Here is a 20,638-nt window from a genome sequence, read left to right as displayed (position 1 = left end):
GAGACCCCTCGGGCAGCCGCCCAAGATGAGCCCACCTTCCTTGTGGAGTGGGCCTTTACAGATTTAGGCTGTGGCAGGCCTGCCACAGAATGTGCAAGTTGGATTGTGCTACAGATCCAACGAGCAATCGTCTGCTTAGACGCAGGAGCACCCATCTTGTTGGGTGCATACAATATAAACAACGAGTCAGATTTTCTGACTCCAGCTGTCCTTGCAATATATATTTTCAATGCTCTGACAACGTCCAGTAACTTGGAGTCCTCCAAGTCACTTGTAGCCGCAGGCACTACAATAGGCTGGTTCAGATGAAATGCTGACACCACCTTAGGGAGAAAATGCGGACGAGTCCGCAGTTTCGCCCTGTCCGAATGGAAAATCAGATATGGGCTTTTGTAAGATAAAGCTGCCAGTTCTGACACTCTCCTGGCCGAAGCCAGGGCTAGTAGCATGGTCACTTTCCATGTGAGATATTTCAAATCCACATTTTTTAGTGGTTCAAACCAATGAGATTTTAGAAAGTCCAAAACCACATTGAGATCCCACGGTGCCACTGGAGGCACCACAGGAGGCTGTATATGCAGCACTCCCTTAACAAAAGTCTGGACTTCAGGGACTGAAGCCAATTCTTTCTGGAAGAAAATTGACAGGGCCGAAATTTGAACCTTAATAGATCCCAATTTGAGACCCATAGACAATCCTGATTGCAGGAAATGTAGGAATCGACCCAGTTGAAATTCCTCCGTCGGAGCACTCCGATCCTCGCACCACGCAACATATTTTCGCCAAATGCGGTGATAATGTTGCACGGTTACCTCCTTCCTTGCTTTAATCAAAGTAGGAATGACTTCTTCCGGCATGCCTTTTTCCTTTAGGATCCGGCGTTCAACCGCCATGCCGTCAAACGCAGCCGCGGTAAGTCTTGAAACAGACAGGGACCCTGCTGAAGCAAGTCCCTCCTTAGAGGTAGAGGCCACGGATCTTCCGTGATCATCTCTTGAAGTTCCGGGTACCAAGTCCTTCTTGGCCAATCCGGAACCACTAGTATCGTTCTTACGCCTCTTTGCCGTATAATTCTCAATACTTTTGGTATGAGAGGCAGAGGAGGAAACACATACACCGACTGGTACACCCAAGGCGTTACCAGCGCGTCCACAGCTATTGCCTGCGGATCTCTTGACCTGGCGCAATACCTGTCCAGTTTTTTGTTGAGGCGAGACGCCATCATGTCCACCATTGGTCTTTCCCAACGGGTTACCAGCATGTGGAAGACTTCTGGATGAAGTCCCCACTCTCCCGGGTGAAGGTCGTGTCTGCTGAGGAAGTCTGCTTCCCAGTTGTCCACTCCCGGGATGAACACTGCTGACAGTGCTATCACATGATTCTCTGCCCAGCGAAGAATCCTTGCAGCTTCTGCCATTGTACTCCTGCTTCTTGTGCCGCCCTGTCTGTTCACATGGGCGACTGCCGTGATGTTGTCCGACTGGATCAACACCGGTTTTCCCTGAAGCAGAGGTTCTGCCTGGCTTAGAGCATTGTAGATTGCTCTTAGTTCCAGAATGTTTATGTGAAGAGACGTTTCCAGGCTCGTCCACACTCCCTGGAAGTTTCTTCCTTGTGTGACTGCTCCCCAGCCTCTCAGGCTGGCGTCCGTGGTCACCAGGATCCAATCCTGTATGCCGAATCTGCGGCCCTCCAATAGATGAGCACTCTGCAACCACTACAGAAGAGATACCCTTGTCCTTGGAGACAGGGTTATCCGCTGGTGCATCTGAAGATGCGACCCTGACCATTTGTCCAACAGATCCCGCTGGAAAATTCTTGCGTGGAATCTGCCGAATGGAATTGCTTCGTAAGAAGCCACCATTTTTCCCAGGACTCTTGTGCATTGATGTACAGACACCTTTCCTGGTTTTAGGAGGTTCCTGACAAGCTCGGATAACTCCTTGGCTTTTTCCTCCGGGAGAAAAACCTTTTTCTGAACCGTGTCCAGAATCATCCCTAGGAACAGCAGACGAGTTGTTGGCATTAACTGGGATTTTGGAATATTCAGAATCCACCCGTGCTGTTTTAGCACTTCTTGAGACAGTGCTAATCCCATCTCTAGCTGTTCTCTGGACCTTGCCCTTATCAGGAGATCGTCCAAGTATGGGATAATTAATACGCCTTTTCTTCGAAGAAGAATCATCATCTCGGCCATTACCTTTGTAAAGACCCGAGGTGCCGTGGACAATCCGAACGGCAGCGTCTGAAACTGATAGTGACAGTTTTGTACGACGAACCTGAGGTACCCCTGGTGTGAGGGGTAAATTGGAACGTGGAGGTACGCATCCTTGATGTCCAAGGATACCATAAAGTCCCCTTCTTCCAGGTTCGCTATCACTGCTCTGAGTGACTCCATCTTGAACTTGAACTTCTTTATGTACAGGTTCAAGGACTTCAGATTTAGAATAGGTCTTACCGAGCCATCCGGCTTCGGTACCACAAATAGAGTGGAATAATACCCCTTTCCTTGTTGTAGAAGAGGTACCTTGACTATCACCTGCTGAGAGTACAGCTTGTGAATGGCTTCCAAGACTGTCTCCCTTTCGGAGGGGGACGTTGGTAAAGCAGACTTCAGGAAACGGCGAGGTGGATCTGTCTCTAGTTCCAACCTGTATCCCTGAGATATTATCTGCAGGATCCAGGGATCTACCTGCGAGTGAGCCCACTGCGCGCTGAAATTCTTGAGACGACCGCCCCCGAGTCCGCTTGAGAAGCCCCAGCGTCATGCTGAGGCTTTTGTAGAAGCGGGGGAGGGCTTCTGTTCCTGGGAAGGAGCTGCCTGTTGCTGTCTCTTCCCCCTTCCTCTGCCTCGTGGCAGATATGAATATCCCTTTGCTCTCTTGTTTTTAAAGGAACGAAAGGGCTGCGGTTGAAAAGTCGGTGTCTTTTTCTGTTGGGGAGTAACTTGAGGTAAAAAGGTGGATTTCCCGGCTGTAGCCGTGGCCACCAAATCTGATAGACCGACTCCAAATAACTCCTCCCCTTTATACGGCAAAACTTCCATATGCCGTTTTGAGTCCGCATCGCCTGACCACTGTCGCGTCCATAAACTTCTTCTGGCCGAAATGGACATAGCACTTACCCGTGATGCCAGTGTGCAGATATCCCTCTGTGCATCACGCATATAAAGAAATGCATCCTTTATTTGCTCTAAAGACAGTAAAACATTGTCCCTATCCAGGGTATCAATATTTTCAATCAGGGACTCTGACCAAGCTACTCCAGCACTGCACATCCAGGCTGTCGCTATAGCTGGTCGTAGTATAACACCTGTATGTGTGTATATACTTTTTTGGATATTTTCCATCCTCCTATCTGCTGGATCTTTAAGTGCGGCCGTCTCAGGAGAGGTACGCCACTTGTTTAGATAAGCGTGTGAGCGCCTTGTCCACCCTAGGAGGTGTTTCCCAGCGCGCCCTAACCTCTGGCGGGAAAGGGTATAAAGCCAATAACTTCTTTGAAATTAGCATCTTTTTATCGGGGGCAACCCACGCTTCATCACACACCTCATTTAGTTCTTCTGATTCAGGAAAAACTATAGGTAGTTTTTTCACACCCCACATAATACCCTGTTTAGTGGTACCTGTAGTATCAGCTAAATGTAACGCCTCCTTCATTGCCAAAATCATATAACGTGTGGCCCTACTGGAAAATACGGTTGATTCGTCACCGTCGCCACTGGAATCAGTGCCTGTGTCTGGGTCTGTGTCGACCGACTGAGGCAAAGGGCGTTTTACAGCCCCTGACGGTGTTTGAGGCGCCTGGACAGGCACTAATTGATTGTCCGGCCGTCTCATGTCGTCAAACGACTGCTTTAGCGTGTTGACACTATCCCGTAATTCCAAAAATAAAGGCATCCATTCTGGTGTCGACCCCCTAGGAGGTGACATCCCCATATTTGGCAATTGCTCCGCCTCCACACCAATATCGTCCTCATACATGTCGACACACACGTACCGACACACAGCAGACACACAGGGAATGCTCTTAACGAAGACAGGACCCCACTAGCCCTTTGGGGAGACAGAGGGAGAGTTTGCCAGCACACACCAAAGCGCTATATATGACAGGGATAGCCTTATAATAAGTGCTCCCTGTATAGCTGCTTTTATAATATAATTTTTGCCACTATTTTGCCCCCCCTCTCTTGTTTTACCCTGTTTCTGTAGTGCAGTGCAGGGGAGAGACCTGGGAGCCGTCCTGACCAGCGGAGCTGTGTAAGGAAAATGGCGCTGTGTGCTGAGGAGATAGGCCCCGCCCCTTTTTCGGCGGGCTCGTCTCCCGCTCTTTAGTGGATTCTGGCAGGGGTTAAATATCTCCATATAGCCCCCGGAGGCTATATGTGAGGTATTTTTTAGCCAAATAGGTTTTCATTTGCCTCCCAGGGCGCTCCCCTCCCAGCGCCCTGCACCCTCAGTGACTGCCGTGTGAAGTGTGCTGAGAGGAAAATGGCGCACAGCTGCAGTGCTGTGCGCTACCTTTAGAAGACTGAGGAGTCTTCTGCCGCCGATTCTGGACCTCTTCTTGTTTCAGCATCTGCAAGGGGGCCGGCGGCGAGGCTCCGGTGACCATCCAGGCTGTACATGTGATCGTCCCTCTGGAGCTGATGTCCAGTAGCCAAGAAGCCAATCCATCCTGCACGCAGGTGAGTTCACTTCTTCTCCCCTAAGTCCCTCGTTGCAGTGATCCTGTTGCCAGCAGGACTCACTGTAAAATAAAAAACCTAAGCTAAACTTTTCTAAGCAGCTCTTTAGGAGAGCCACCTAGATTGCACCCTTCTCGACCGGGCACAAAAATCTAACTGAGGCTTGGAGGAGGGTCATAGGGGGAGGAGCCAGTGCACACCACCTGATCGGAAAGCTTTACTTTTTTGTGCCCTGTCTCCTGCGGAGCCGCTATTCCCCTTGGTCCTTTCAGGAACCCCAGCATCCACTAGGACGATAGAGAAAAATAATTACTGAAGCAATTGCCAGCTGGAATCATCGCAGCCTGGCACTCCATGCAGCATGCTGCATCGCAATAAGATAAGCATGGAAATGACGGGTAAAGGATTGTAGATCTCTCCTTTTTGAGTAATCTATCCTGAGACCTATATAACTCTGATTGCCCACCCCTTTACATATGTTTTTTCATCCCCTTGCTATGCACTTTGGAAGACAATGCCGCTATGTTTCCTTACTCATATAGAGTATCTTTCCTGCTTTTACTTTCCGTAAATCTCTAAAATTTCTCCTCCATAAAAATAATAGTCAAGCTGTAAAAGAAAAAGTGGAAAGATATTTTACTGACACCTGGAAAGTTGGAAAGGGAGGTGGGTTGAGGACAAATTTTAGTCTTGCATTAGGCATCTTTCTTCCTTTGTACAACCGCAGTTCTGTTTCTGAACACATTTACATGCACCAGGGGAATAATAACAGTATTTTGTTACTTAAAGCCCTTTGCAATCACCCGTAGAACTTTACAATCAGTAATAAAACTGAACATCATTAGAAACAATGTACAGGCCATGGTATGCCTCCATTCAATACTTCCTGCAGCCTAATATTCTCTATGACAGCCAACTGCGGTGTTGGACAATTTTATAAAAGTAGTGTCCTAATAATATACTTAAATAATTTTGTACAGTCCTGAGATCACCTGCAGTGTAACAGGAGCTTCTCGATTATATTTTTCCTCCTCTTGAAATAAGCTTCGATGTCCTGCTGAGCGGCGCATACGAAAGGTAAACTGAGTGTCACCCAAGCATCCTGAAACACAGGTATTATGGAAATCTGTGCAAAACTGACAAATACAATGTTTAAAATGGACAGACATCTTGCAAATGTATAGCTCACAGATTCACTTTACTTCAGGCATCAGATCCTCCTTTTAACACGTTGTCTCATGACAGCTAGGATATTACTATCATCTCTAGATGAATTTATAACTCACAAATATCAAGTCCTATGATGAATGCTTATCAGCGATTATTCTGAGTAAAAATTAGGAAAGAAATATGATTGAATGTAATTAAAAATGGATTATTTCATTCCGATATATTAAGAGATATCAAGTTAACATAACTATCTAATGCATTTTAAGAAAGTCAAACTTTAAAGTCAGACCAATCAAATCCTGCGAATACCCTGATGTATAACTAGTACAGAATAGATTTTTTTTAAATAAACAATTCCCCAGCACAAATAACTGCTTCCATATTTGACAATAATGGATAGAACCATCATTTGTAACCAGTCCCCCACAACAGGATAAAGCATCATTCTTATTACAGGCAATAGTAATACACATCAATAAGTTACTCTCCATTGGATTTGCATTAAACTATCAAGATGAAAAGCAGAAAGAACTTGTTTAGAAATACAGATTGTTGCTATCTAGAAACCATTATCAACTTTAAAATACTAAAGAGGTAAAGTGCATTGATTGACATGAGCTATGGGTGCTTTAGCATGAGAGCTAATTATAAATGATTGGGCAGATATATTAAGCCTGGAGAAGTGATAAAGCAGTGATAAGTGCAAGATGATAACACACCAGCCAATCAGCTCCAATATGTAAACTGACAGTTAGGAGCTGACTGCCTGGTGCGTTATCACCTTGCACTTATAACTGCGTTATCACTTCTCCTTGCTTAATACATCTGCCCCAATATTCTATACCAGCATCAACGTTGAACAGATAAATTATGAGTAAAGCAAGAGACAAAGAGGAAAATGAATGTATGCTTTGTAAATACCAGCTCATATTAATTACATTCAAAAACACAAGTTGTTGGAGCGCTTTAAAAAACTGCAGCTGTTTCCCTTTATCTGTGGCAGATCAGCTCACACTTCCCAAATATCAGACATAAAGAAAGAGGGATCAGATCAAGGAAAGTCACAGCGCTGTTTTTAATATGCCAAATCTCACAGGAAAATATACTGTCCAGATTTCTTCACGTATATGAAGGACACTGTACCACATCCGTATAGATAAAAAATGATCCTTACTTTATTTCAAACATCCATCTAAAAAGTCTCTTTATGCAGACACAGGGCAATCTCAGCAAGAGAAGCGGTACAAGCGTTGGATTTCAGATGTACTCAGTGGAGCTCAGCCGTAGGTGAACCTGGTCATTATCCGCGTGTAGCAGGGAGCAACTAACGGGGGAGAGCGGAGGAGTGTGGTGGCGACTGCAGCGCCTGGAGGGTCCGTGACCTAAGGACGGCTAGCGGTGTATGGAAAGCAACTGCGGGCGAGCAAATCCCGTAATAGAGAGCACCGCGATTATCAACTGCGTCCTGAGGGTCTGGTGAGCTCCACTGAGTACATCTGAAATCCAACGCTGGTACCGCTTCTCTTGCTGAGATTGCCCTGTGTCTGCATAAAGAGACTTTTTAGATGGATGTTTGAAATAAAGTAAGGATCATTTTTTATCTATACGGATGTGGTACAGTGTCCTTCATATACGTGAAGAAATCTGGACAGTATATTTTCCTGTGAGATTTGGTATATTAGAAACAGCGCTGTGACTTTCCTTGATCTGATCCCTCTTTCTTTACATATTAATTACATGTGCAGGGTAAAAACAGTGAAGAATATTTCCTTAGCTATGCTGTGTACAGAATAAGTGCTGTGACCATTACTAAAGCTCACTCTTTTGTAAAGTGCCCTCTGTTGATCTGAGTTTTCCATCCTGCAGCACGGAGACATGATAAAATTCCTTAAATGTATGCAGAATTAAATGCACTTCATAGCTATATGATCAGTAAAATATTTTGTTCACTATGCAGTCAAATATAAATGTTTTTTTATCTGTGTTTTATTAATATTATCATTTGGCCTCATCCCAAATGTTTGTATGTATGTATGTATGTATGTATTATTACCAAAAATGTAAACCATAAGCACTAATAATAGTTTGTAGCTTTATTAATTGACAATGATGCGCAATCCATTTGCAATGTTCAGCAATTTTATAAATACCATCCACCCATTCAAACCATGTACTCATCTGTTGCTTAGCAACCTATGCCTACATGCTCACCAGTATCTAGGCATAACTGAGAAATTTCTACTGTGGAATTTTGGATTGTTGTAAGTGATAAAGAGAAGCAAGCAAAATGCTCAACTTGTGGCCACATGTTTATATTCATAGTTAGGGTCATGTACTCTGTATTGAAAATACATATATATTTTAATACCCAAAAATTGCATGGTTATTTGTATTATTATTTTTTTTAATATATCCCCTATGACAAAGATTAAATTTGTAGTTGTGATTGTCCCTCTACAAAGGAGCCCACCTACCTGAATATGAGTCTGGGAAGGACAAGTAGCAGATGCTGGTTTTCTGTAACACAAAGTAATAAAAAACACTAAACTATAAATAGTTATACGACAAATCTATTGTCCTAAAGTTATATCCACACAATGTTCTACTTGTGTGTGATTTCAGCCTTTTTTTGTTTGTGAGCCAGACAAACTAAGCAGGTTCAATACAGTATAACATATCCATATACGTACAAGAGTTATGCAGTTTATACACAGACTCCTGCAGATTAAAGCTAAGCTCTCCTAACAGACCTGTACAAAGGAGCTTCAGTAAAGGTCATAGTTACTAAAGTATGAATTATGATTAACATTGAAAGTACATTATATATACAGTATAGTCATCTGAGAATAATATGAATATGCTTAAAGATTCAGATTACATTGCAGCTTTTATATTGCTTCTACACTGTCACTTAGGGCTAAAGGGCTTGAATCATAAAGCGTATATAATGCATGTTGCTAAATATCATAAATGATCGCATTATACTGATGCAATTTTTCTGGGTCAAGGAAAACCAAATAGAATGAGTGAGGAAAGGGTCAAGGGTCCTGTGTTCACCAGCTGAAGTCTGTATGATACTTTAACAGGTAATGATAGGAGCTTTCCTGAAGCATTACTACATTTCAGTGCACTGTGGACAAAGGATAAAAAAATAGGATTTTCATTACCTACCGGTAAATCCTTTTCTCGTAGTCTGTAGAGGATACTGGGGTCCACATTAGTACCATGGGGTATAGACAGGTCCACTAGGAGCCATGGGCACGTTAAGAAATTGATAGTGTGGGCTGGCTCCTCCCTCTATGCCCCTCCTACCAGACTCAGTCTAGGAAACTGTGCCCGAGGAGATGGACATACTTTGAGAGAAGGATAAAAAAGGAAAGTGGTGAGATTCCGAACCAGCACACACAAACTAGAGAAAAGCCAAGCTAACCAAACTTTAAACCAGGAACAGCAACCGCTGAACCAACAATACTTAACCAAGTAACAGTGCAGGAAGAAACGAAGCACTGGGCGGGTGCCTAGTATCCTCTATGGACTACGAGAAAAGGATTTACCGTATGTAATTAAAATCCTATTTTCTCTTACGTCCTAGAGGATACTGGGGTCCACATTAGTACCCGGGGGATGTGCCAAAGCTCCCAAAACGGGTGGGAGAGTGCGGAGGTTCCTGCAGAACTGATTGACCAAACTGAAGGTACTCAGAGGCCAAAGTATCGAATGTTAGCAAACGTGTTTGAACCTGACCAAGTAGCTGCTCGGCAGAGCTGTAAGCCGAGAGACCCCGGGCAGCAGCCCAGAAGAACCCACCGACCTAGTAGAGTGGGCCTGTACAGATTTTGGATATGGCAAACCTGCCGTGGAATAAGCATGCTGGATAGTAAGCCTTACCCAGCGTGCAATTGTCTGCTTTGAAGCAGGACACCCAATTTTATTGGGATCATAGAGAACAAACAGCGAGTCAGATTATCTGTGGCGAGCTGTCCGCTTCACATAGATCTTCAAAGCCCTCACAACATCCAAGGACTTTGAAATAGCAGAGGTGTCAGTAAGCACCGGAACGACAATAGGTTGATTGATATGAAATGCAGACCTTTGGAAGAAATTGCTGACGAGTTCTGAGTTCAGCCCTATCTTCATGAAAAATTAAATAGGGGCTTTCGTGAGACAACGCCCCCAGCTCCGACACACGCCTCGCCGAAGCCAAGGCCAACAGCGTGACGGCCTTCCATGCAAGAAACTTGACGTCAACTTCCTGTAAAGGCTCAAACCAATCCGACTAAAGGAACTGCAACACCAAGTTGAGATCCCAAGGTGCCGTAGGAGGCACAAAGGGCGGTTGGATGTGCAGAACCCCCTTCAAAAATGTCTAAACCTCAGGGAGAGAAGCCAATTGTTTCTGGAAGAAAATGGATAAGGCCGAAATCTGGACTTTTATGGAGCCCAAACGTAGGCCCACATCCACACCTGACTGCAGAAAAAGGAGAAAATGCCCCAATTGAAATTCCACGGCAGGAAATGTCCTGTTCTCACACTAAGAGACGTATTTTTTCTAAATACGGTGGTAATGTTTAAACGTTACCCCCTTTCTGGCTTGGATCAGGGTTGGAATAACCTTATCCTGGATCCCTTTCCAGGCTAGAATTTGACGCTCAACCTCCATGCCGTCAAACGTAGCCGCGGTAAGACTTGATAGACGAATGGCCCCTGTTGGAGAAGGTCCTCGCGAAGAGGTAGAGGCCACGGATCCTCTAGGAGCATCTCCAGTAGATCTGCATACCAGGCCCTTCTTGGCCAGTCCAGAGCAATAAGAATTGCTTGAACCTTTTCCATTTTTATTTTTTCGAGAATCTTTGAGATCAATGGGAGTGGTGGAAACACGCACACCATCTGGTAGACCCATGGAGTCACCAGACCGCCCACCGCCACTGCTTGTGGGTCCCTCAACCTGGAACAATACCCTTGAGCTTCTTGTTGAGATGAGAGGCCATCATGTCGTTTTGTGGAATTCCCCACCGACGTGTCAAGCACCCGAACACTTCCGGGTGAAGGCTCCACTCTCCTGGGTGTAGGTCGTGTCTGCTGAGGAAGTCTGCTTCCCAGTTGTCTACTCCCGGAATGAAGATCGCGGACAACGCCACAGTGTGTCTTTCTGCCCAGAGGAGAATCCTTGTTACCTCTGACACTGCTGCTCTGCTCTTTGTTCCGCCTTGTCGGTTTATGTATGTTACCGCCGTCACATTGTCCGACTGAACCTGAATGGCTCGATCTTGAAGATGCGTTGTATATGGCCCTTAGTTCCACAATGTTGATCGGAAGAATGGCTTCCTGAATTGACCATTTTCCTTGGAACTGTTCCCCCTGGGTGACTGCTCCCCAACCTCTGAGGCTGGCGTCTGTGGTTAGCAGAATCCAATTTTGAATCCCGAACCTCCGTCCTTCGGTCAGATGAGAAGTCTGAAGCCACCACAGAAGAGAAATCCTGGCTTTTGGCGACAGATGCATCCTTGATATCCAGAGACACCAAGAATTCCCCCTCCTCCAGACCTGAGATCACCCCTCTCAGAGACTCCATCTTGAACTTGAACACCCGTAAGTACAGGTTCAACGACTTGAGATTTAAAATGGGTCTACCGTCCGGTTTCGGAACTACAAACAGGTTGGAATAATAACCCTTGTTTTGTAGTTGAAGTGGAACTGGAACAATGACCTGAGTTTGTACAAGTTTTTGAATTGCTTCCTGTAAAGTCATACTAGCTTCTAGAGAAGCTGGTAAGTCTGATTTGAAGAATCTGTGATGTGGGAGTTCCTGAAACTCCAGTCTGTAGCCCTGGGCTATAAGATCTTTGACCCAGGGATCCTGGCATGTTGCCCATATGTGACTGAAGAATCGCAAAACGGGCTCCCACCTGCCTTTCTTCCAGGCAGCGCGGTCCACCGTCATGCTGAAGGCTTAGAGGAAGCAGAACCGGGGTTCAGTTCCTGTGAACCTGCAGTTGCTGGTTTTCTGGGTTTACCTCTATTGCCTTTGAAGGCCGTAGAAGAACCTTTGGTTTTGTTTTTAAACTTCACTGTCCGAAAGGACTGCAGAGTTGGATCAGTGTAGGATTTTCTAGCCGGGGGAGCTGCAGAAGGAAGGTATGTAGACTTACCCGTCATAGCCTTGGATATCCACGTACCAGTTCATCTCCAAAAAGTGCTTCACCTGTGAAAGGTAGACTTTCCACGCCTTTCCTGGAATCCACGTCCGCAGTCCACTGGCATAGCCACAAGCCCCTGTGTGCTGACACTGCCATGGCAGTGGTGCGTGTATTGAGTAAACCAATTTCCTTTATGGCCTCCACCATAAAGTTAGCAGAATCCTGTATATGCTGTAGGAGTAAAATTATCTCCCCCCTGGACAAGGAATCTAACCCATCAATTAGATTACCTGACCACTTTGAAATGGCCCTAGAGATCCATGCACAAGCTATAGTGGGTCTCTGGGCCACCCCCGCAGCTGTGTACAGAGATTTGAGAGTGCTCTCAATCTTGCAGTCTGCAGCATCCTTCAAGGAAGCTGCCCAGGGAACAGGTAAAACTATCTTACAAGACAGCAAAGAAACCGTTGCGTCAACTATCGGTGGATTTTCCCAATTTCTCCTATCATCCTGAGGGAACAGGAAGGATGTGAGTAACCGTTTTGGGACCTGAAACTTCTTGTCAGGATTTACCCAAGTTGCTTCAAATAGGGAATTTAATACCTTAGATGCAGGGAAAGTAGCTGAAGATTTCTTTTTTACATTAAAATAAGATTCCCCTCGTCCTCTGACATCTTATCAGAAATGTGCAGGACATCTCTAATAGCTTCTATCAGGGCCTGTATTCCCTGTGACAAAGCTGCATCCCCCCCTCCCGAGTCCACCTCCCCCTCCTCTGGGTCTGATACATCATCATCGGTATCAGCCTGCATGATTTGGGCCAGAGTACGCTTCTGTGGACAAATGGCAGGGGTCTGAGATGCTGGAATGACCACTGAATCTCTATCATCAGGTCATCAACAGATTGCTTTAAGTTTTGCGTCGCCTTCTCATTTTGGGATAATTTATTTGAAATATTTGAATTCATCCCTTTTAATGAATCTAACCATACTGGTTCAGATCCACTAGCCTGAGAATGTGTACTATCCTGAGTACACGGCAGTGAGCCGCCAGATTGAGAAAAATACTCTGCTGTGCATGATACACACTCCTTCGACATATTAAATGTGAGTGAACATACACATACACACAGGAATAGGTTAAAACACAGTTAACCCAAACAGAGCCCTTCTAGGGAGACACAGAGTAAAATGGAGCCAGCCACACAGCGCCCCTATAGCTAAAAGTGCAAGTTTAGCTGGGTTGCAAACTAAGTACCCTTAGTAGGATTTAGTACACCAATATACTGCTACCCCCCTTTGCTATGACCCCCTGGTACCGCTGAGGTGCTCTGGAGTCCTTGTGGAGGAGCTGCGCTTCACTGCCAGTCTGCCTGAGTCAAGCTGCATAGGGAAAATGGCGCTGGGGAGCTGCTGGATCCGCTCATAGTGAAGCCCCGCCCCCTTAATGGCGCCCGGCCTTCCCGGTTTTTTATACTGGCTGAGGTGAATAATGTAGTCTACAGTGGGTTAAAACCCCTGTAGTGTAGTGCCAGTTTGGGTAATAGAAGTGGTTTCAGCTCACCCCTCACAGCAGTCTCACAGTGTGCCTGAAGCGCAGCGTGCATGCAGCCCTGCGCTCCTACCCTTGTGCCGCCATAACCGCCGGCGACCCGCTAACCTTCTGGGTCTGTTAGTGGTGGCGGCGTGCTGCGGGTCTGTACGCTCACCGTGATGGGGCTTGCGAATAGGACCCTCAGGAACTCAGTGTCCTGTTAGCGGGGAACGGGACCATTAACTCTAGGGAGGTTGGGCCGTTCCTCCCCTAAGTCCCACGAAGCAGGCAGTCTGGTGCCAACCAGACCTGCCTGAAAACAACAAATAGAAAATAAATGCAGAAAACTCTTCAGGAGCTTCCCAAGCTTGACCGGCTCCTCCGGCACATTTTCTAAACTGAGTCTGGTAGCAGGGGCATAGAGGGAGGAACCAGCCCACACTATCAATTTCTTGAAGTGCCCATGGCTCCTAGTAGACCCGTCCTTATCCCATGGTACTAATGTGGACCCCAGTATCCTCTAGGATGTAAGAGAAATATTTTGTAAACTTCAATGACAAAATACAATTCTTTTGCCTCAACCAAGTCCCTTGTTAGGACAAATAGCTTATTGGGTGTGTAATTAACAGCTGTTAAGCAGTCCTCATGAAAGATCAGGATGAAATGGTCTTCCAGATGGGAAGGAACCAGCAGGCCCGCCGCTACCCGCTCAGCAAAGGGATGCAATGCAGGCAGGCGTCAGGCTGGGAGAGGCGCTTTCCCTGCTCTGCATCCCTGTGCTGCGCCTGGGCCCCCTGCTGCTGTGCCTGTCATACCGTTTGACAGGCAGCGGCGCCGGCAGCTTGAAGCTTCCCTCTAGCCCCATGCAGTGCCCGTCCGTGTCCTGACTGGAAAGAAGGCGGGGCTACACAGCACCGAGGGGCGTAGCCACACGGGACCATGCTACAGGAGGAGGACAGAAACTGCTGCAGATCCAGATTCCAGAAAGCCAAATGGTATGTTGAAGGAGAGTGAGAAAGTGTGTGTGTGTATCTATTTGTATGTGTGTGTGTATCTACGGTATGTGTGTGTATCTATCTATGTGTATGTATATCTACAGTATGTGTGTGTGTGTGTGTGTATGTATGTATATGTGTATGTGTATATCTATCTATGTGGGTGTGGGAGGGGGGGCATAATTTGTAAAAAAATGGCACTTCTGAGGGCATTACATAGGTGTGCGCACGGGAGGGTTCTGTCCTCCCTGAGTTCGCCCAAATCATGTCCGACCCCAACCTCACGGTGCCGATCGATTCTCCTTGCGCTGAAGCCCGCACCCGTCCATTCTAAATTTGGTGTCGGCCGCCAGCCAATCAGAGTTCATGGACTGGCCGCACGGCTCTTGATTGGCTGCCGGACCGCGAGCTTTGATAGGCATGTTTCAAATTGCCGCTGCTGCAGGCTTCTGTCAGTGAGGAGCGGGATTTAGGAGAGACGCTCGCTGCGCTCTCCTCCCCTCACACAGCACAAAAAGCAGCAGCAAGCCAGCAACAACAGCGGCGGTGAGCACTACTGGGGGGATTATCTGTATCTGGCACGTCTGGGGGGAGGGGAGATTATCTGTATCTGGCATCTCTGAGGTGTGTGTGTGTGGGGGGGGGAATTACCTGTATCTGGTACCTCAGGAAGGGGGGGGTATCTGTATCCGGCACCACTGGGGGGGGGGGTTATCTGTATCTGGCACCTCTAGGGGATGGGGGGGGTTTAAGTAATCTGTATCTGGCACCGCTGGAGCAATACTGTGTTGCGTAATGTGAATTTCTGCTCATACTGTGTGCCTGAATGTGAGTTTCAGCTCATACCGTGTTGCCTAATGTGAATTTAATTTCATACCGTGTGGCTTAATATTAATTTCTGCTCATACTGTGTGGCGTAATGTGAATTTCTGCTCATACTGTGTTGCGTAATGTGAATTTCTGCTCATACTGTGTTGCGTAATGTGAATTTCTGCTCATACTGTGTGGCGTAATGTGAATTTCTGCTCATACTGTGTTGCGTAATGTGAATTTCTGCTCATACTGTGTTGCGTAATGTGAATTTCAGCTCATACCATGTGGCGTAATGTGAATTTCGGCTCATACTGTGTGGCGTATTGTGAAGTTCTGCTCATACCGGTAATGTGAATAAGATTGTGCTGCTGTGTGGCGTAATTTGAAATGGGGGTACTATTGTGCGGCCACTCCCTTGTGAGACCATACCCCTTTTTGCAGCATGCTGTCCCTTTGTAAAATATGGGAGGGCGCAAATTTATAGTTTGCAGGGGGGCGCGAACACCCTAGCACCGGCCCTGGGAACCAGGTAGATAATACAGTTTGCTGCTTTTCTTCCCCAATGGGTTCATCACACCAACCATAGATGGCGATAAATTCTAGAGAGGAGAAACAGAAAACTGAGCTTTCTGTTCTTCTCTGAATTGTAGCAGGTTTGCCTTCCCCATACTGCTGTATGGGAAAGCAAACTGTGCACAAATAAGAGGCACTGCTTTAGAAATGAGATTTCTCCATGTTAACCCTTCTCTGAATTAAATGAAGCAGTGAAGAGCCTATGGGGGGGGGGGGGGGGATTAATTTAGCCACAGGGTTTACTTCACAACGAATTGCCATGCCAGAGGTATTCAATTAGCGGGAAATACCCTGCGTGCAAGTCCCTTCAGACAGACTGAACCTCGCAGCTCACAAAATAGTGTTCACGTGGGTGAAAATACCTATTTAGCAGAATTAGTGATTTTCCACACGTGAATCACGATTTTCCTGTGCTAGAAAATGGCTATTTAATTAAATAGCCTTTCCCTGCGACGCAGGGATTTTTGCTGGTAGTTAGTTGTGGGGTAAACCCTGAGGCAAATTGAATACCCCCTTAGGGGTATATGCAATTGCGGTCGAATTCCGGCTGGAGTTCGACCGTTTTTAAATTCGACACAATTCGACAGTCAGACACCCTCCCGCCGGGACCCGAATTCGACATATTCAATAAAAAACGGATTTGACAGTCCCGCTGTCGAAAAACGGACCAATTGACGATAGTGTGCGTCCTGGATTCGACTTCATGGACGTCACAAAAATGAGTAAAAAATCGTGAAAAAAAATGCGTGGGGTCCCCCCTCCTACGCATAACCAGTCTCGGGCTCTTTGAGCCGGTCCTGGTTGTAAAAATACAAGGGGAAAAATGACAGGGGATCCCCCATATTTTCACAACCAGCACCGGGCTCTGCGTCCGGTCCTGGTGCAAAAAATACGGGGGACAAAAAACGTAGGGGTCCCCCGTATTTTTAACACCAGCACCAGGCTCCACTAGTCAGAGAGATAATGCCACAGCCGGGGGACACTTTTATAACGGTCCCTGCGGTCGTGGCATTAAATCCCCAACTAGTCACCCCTGGCCGGGGTACCCTGGAGGAGTGGGGACCCCTTAAATCAAGGGATCCCCCCTCCAGCCACCCAAGGGCCAGGGGTGAAGCCCGAGGCTGTCCCCCCCATCCAAGGGCTGCGGATGGGGGGCTGATAGCCAAGTGACAAAAATAAAGAATATTGTTTTTTGTAGCAGAACTACAAGTCCCAGCAAGCCTCCCCCGCAAGCTGGTACTTGGAGAACCACAAGTACCAGCATGCGGGGGGGAAACGGGCCCGCTGGTACCTGTAGTTCTACAGCAAAAAAAATAACCAAATAAAAACAGTACACGCACACCGTGAAAGTGCTGGTTGTGAAAATACGGGGGATCCCCTGTCATCCCCCCCCCCCCCCGTATTTTTACAACCAGGACCGGCTCAAAGAGCCCGAGGCTGGTTATGCTTAGGAGGGGGGACCCCACGCATTTGTTTTTAGGATTTTTAACCCATTCCCACCCCTTCCCACTGAAAAACATGCTCTATTTTAGTCAGTAAAAAAAAAAATTTCTTGTAAAAAATATATAAATAATAATTGTGGCTCCTAATAGACAAACCAAGTACATAAATCCCTTCTAATATAAATAGATATGCTATTAGCAATAAAAAAACACACAAAAAAAAACATGTTTTTTACATTTTTTATTAGATTCCACCAGCAAAATGAGGCGGACTGAAATTGACGAAATGACTGTCGAAAAGCACTGTTGTCGAATCGACATTCTTCAATTGAATATACTTTTGTCGAAAAGCCGCATTTTTACCTTTGCAGACATGTCGAATTTGAGTAAATGTCGAATTGCAAAAAGTCGAATCTGAAACGGCAGGGTTTTTGTCGAAAAGTACTGTATTGCATTGTCGAATATTTTTTTTTTGTCGAAAATGCCCCGTTTTTCGACATTTGCGGCAATTCGACCGCAATTGCATATAGCCCTATGTTGTAAGTATGAACACTGGTACTAAAACATCATTAATTACTATTGGGGAATATTTATAACCAAAACAGTATTGCTGTGTTAACTAACGTAAACAGCGGTACAAAATCATTTAATGCTGTAATTCACAAAAAGGTCCTCTTACTGCGGTATTCTGCAGGATCAGGGGCAATCCCCTTTGGTAGAATAATGCCCAGTTATAGCAACACACAGTATCTGTGCCCTGACGCATGCACCATGGGTATTTTTTGTTGAAATTGATTTTACTTTACTATTCCGTACCTTGCAAGCACATGGCTAGGGGCCCTACATTCTGCACTGCATCGCAGAAGGGGCGAGTGTCCCTGAAAAACCACCTTAACTTACAGATACACTGCATTGACACGGTGCAATCCATTATAATCTATAGCAGCATCTTTATGAATCAAGCCCCAATTCTATGCTTTTTTTTTTTAAACATTAAATTTTTATTGAAAAGTTTACACACAGAAATGGGGAACAGAAAAAAGAGATAAGGGAAACACAGGGGAAGTCCGGAATGGTTACAATATGCAAATACAAACAACGCACAGTCGCAGGAATATACAATTGGCGACATTAGGCGTACAGATACAAGAAAAGGAGAAAGCACTGAGAGAAGACATGGAGAGAAAATTTCTGGTATCACAGCATTCTCGTAGAGGTCAATCTAGGAAGGGCCAAGCACAGACATATCAATTGGAGAGCTGTAAACGGTTAGCCTACCTTCTCTACTTCTATAATCGGACCATCCTAACCATTTCAAGTGGATAGAGTTAGCCAAGGAGGAATATTTAGCCTCCGCTGTTTCAAAAATGAAATGTTTGTGAATCTTATTTTGGATGAACGCTAGGCTGGGAACATTCTCAGATTTCCACATTTGTGCTATAGCCGCTTTAGCGGCTATCAAGATATGCCCCAAGACGTAGCGATCACCTGCGGAGAGGCGATCTACGTACAAGTGAAATAGCGCTAGAGCGGGGTCCATGGGGATGCTGAGCCCTAACACCATGCTAGCCATATTTAAAACTTCTCTCCAAAGTGGTTGTATACAAGGGCAAGCCCAGAAGATATGAAAAATATCCCCCGTAGAGCCGCATTTCCTCCAACATGATTTAGATTGTGAAGGCCAGATTCTGTGCTGTCTTTCAGGGGTGAAGTAGGCCCTCTGTATAAGCTTATAGAACATTTCGGAGTGGTTAACACATTTGGAGACTTTAAAACAAGATCTAAATATACTGTCCCAATCTGCATCAGTAAAGGACCTATTCAAGTCTCTTTCCCATAGAGTCTGAGCTTTTAACTTTGTCTGTGTGCCGTTTGTCAATTGAAATTGATACCACCACGTAATCCCATATTTATGCGAGGACGTCTCCAATCGGCTTATAATATAAGCCGGAAGAGAAGGTTTTTGGAGATGTGAGGGAGTAAATGAGTGTAACCAACTTCTCACCTGCAGGTATTTGAAAAAATCCTGAGTCCGAATCTCAAATCTCTCTTGCAATTGAGAGAAGGACATCAAGACGTCTCCTACAAATAAATCGCCCACAGTAGAGATCCCCTTCCGAATCCACTCCTCTAGGGAAACATTAGGAATCAATGACATGAGAGCCGTTAACGACAGGCAGGGGGCGGGTAAATTAAGCTCTTCCGAAGAGAGTACTAATTTATACCATGAGTCTAGGGTCGTTTTAATAGACTTGCAGGATCCGGCCCTACTCCGAGCAGCAGACAGTGGTAACCAAAACAAATCAGGGAGAGAAACAGCGTCCAAGCATGAAGCTTCCAGAATAACCCAAGGTTTCAGACTCGAGGTGTCAAACCAGTCTCTAGACTGACTTAACAGACATGCAGCATGGTACTTTTCTATATCTGGGAAAGCTACGCCACCAGACAGTTTAGGCAGAACAAGAGGTTTTTTTTAGCAATTTTCGATCTAGAGCCTCCTTACACATATCTGATCAGGACCTGGTTAAATTTATTATAGAAGAGTTTGGGAAGGGGCCTTGGTATGGCGCGAAACAGGTACATTAATTTCGGCAACAGGACCATCTTGGCAGCAGCAATCCTACCCAACCAAGACACCTCCTGTAGCATCCATTCCCCAGTCAGCTCCGTAAACGCTTTTAATAACGGGGCATAATTACACTCAATCAAGTTATCTTCTCTGGTTAAATTAATCCCTAGATATCTCAAGGAGCAGGACTTCCAGGCATATTTGTACAAATCCTTCAACCTAGAGACCACAGTCGGAGGTATATGGAGTGGGAGGGCTTCAGTTTTATTTGTATTTAACTTATAAAAAGAAACATCTGAATAGCTTTGAAGGACGTCATGCAAAACTGGCAAGGAAGCCTCAGGGTCAGATAGACATAGCAGAATATCGTCCGCAAACAAGCTAATTTTGTGAGAAATGCCCCCTATAACAGGGCCACTAATCGCGTCCCGGGATCTAATGCTAGCAGCCAAGGGTTCTATCGCCAACGCAAAAATAAGAGGGGATAGCGGGCAGCCCTGACGCGTGCCATTAGAGATATTGAAGGGTGAGGAAAGGCATCCGTTAACAAAGACCCGCGCACTGGGTGAGGAATAGAGAGCCAGGATAGAGTCTAGGATCTTTCCAGAGAAGCCAAATTTGTCTAGAGTTAATCTCATAAAGTCCCAGTTCAATCTATCGAACGTCTTTTCGGCGTCCAGAGACAAAACTAGGAGGGGTTCTCTTCTACAGGCAGAATG

At 45.8% G+C, this 20,638-nt stretch overlaps 1 protein-coding gene across 3 annotated transcripts in view; it reads right to left on the bottom strand.

Moving 5' to 3' along the window:
- The window catches only part of DENND6B (DENN domain containing 6B), a 210,646-nt gene that overhangs the window by 164,755 nt on the left and 25,253 nt on the right, over window positions 1-20,638 (bottom strand). For all 3 annotated transcript variants that reach the window (XM_063926672.1, XM_063926673.1, XM_063926671.1), the window contains exons 3-4: window positions 8,332-8,374; window positions 5,680-5,789 (exon numbers count right to left, since the gene is read on the bottom strand). In XM_063926672.1, the coding sequence (XP_063782742.1) occupies window positions 5,680-5,789; window positions 8,332-8,374 (153 nt within the window). The remainder of the gene's footprint in view (window positions 1-5,679; window positions 5,790-8,331; window positions 8,375-20,638) is intronic.

Source organism: Pseudophryne corroboree, chromosome 6 (genome assembly GCF_028390025.1).
Source record: "Pseudophryne corroboree isolate aPseCor3 chromosome 6, aPseCor3.hap2, whole genome shotgun sequence".
Classification (NCBI taxonomy): Eukaryota; Metazoa; Chordata; class Amphibia; order Anura; family Myobatrachidae; genus Pseudophryne; species Pseudophryne corroboree.
Note: the sequence above shows the minus strand (reverse complement) of the source record. Positions and strands in the feature narration are given on the sequence as shown.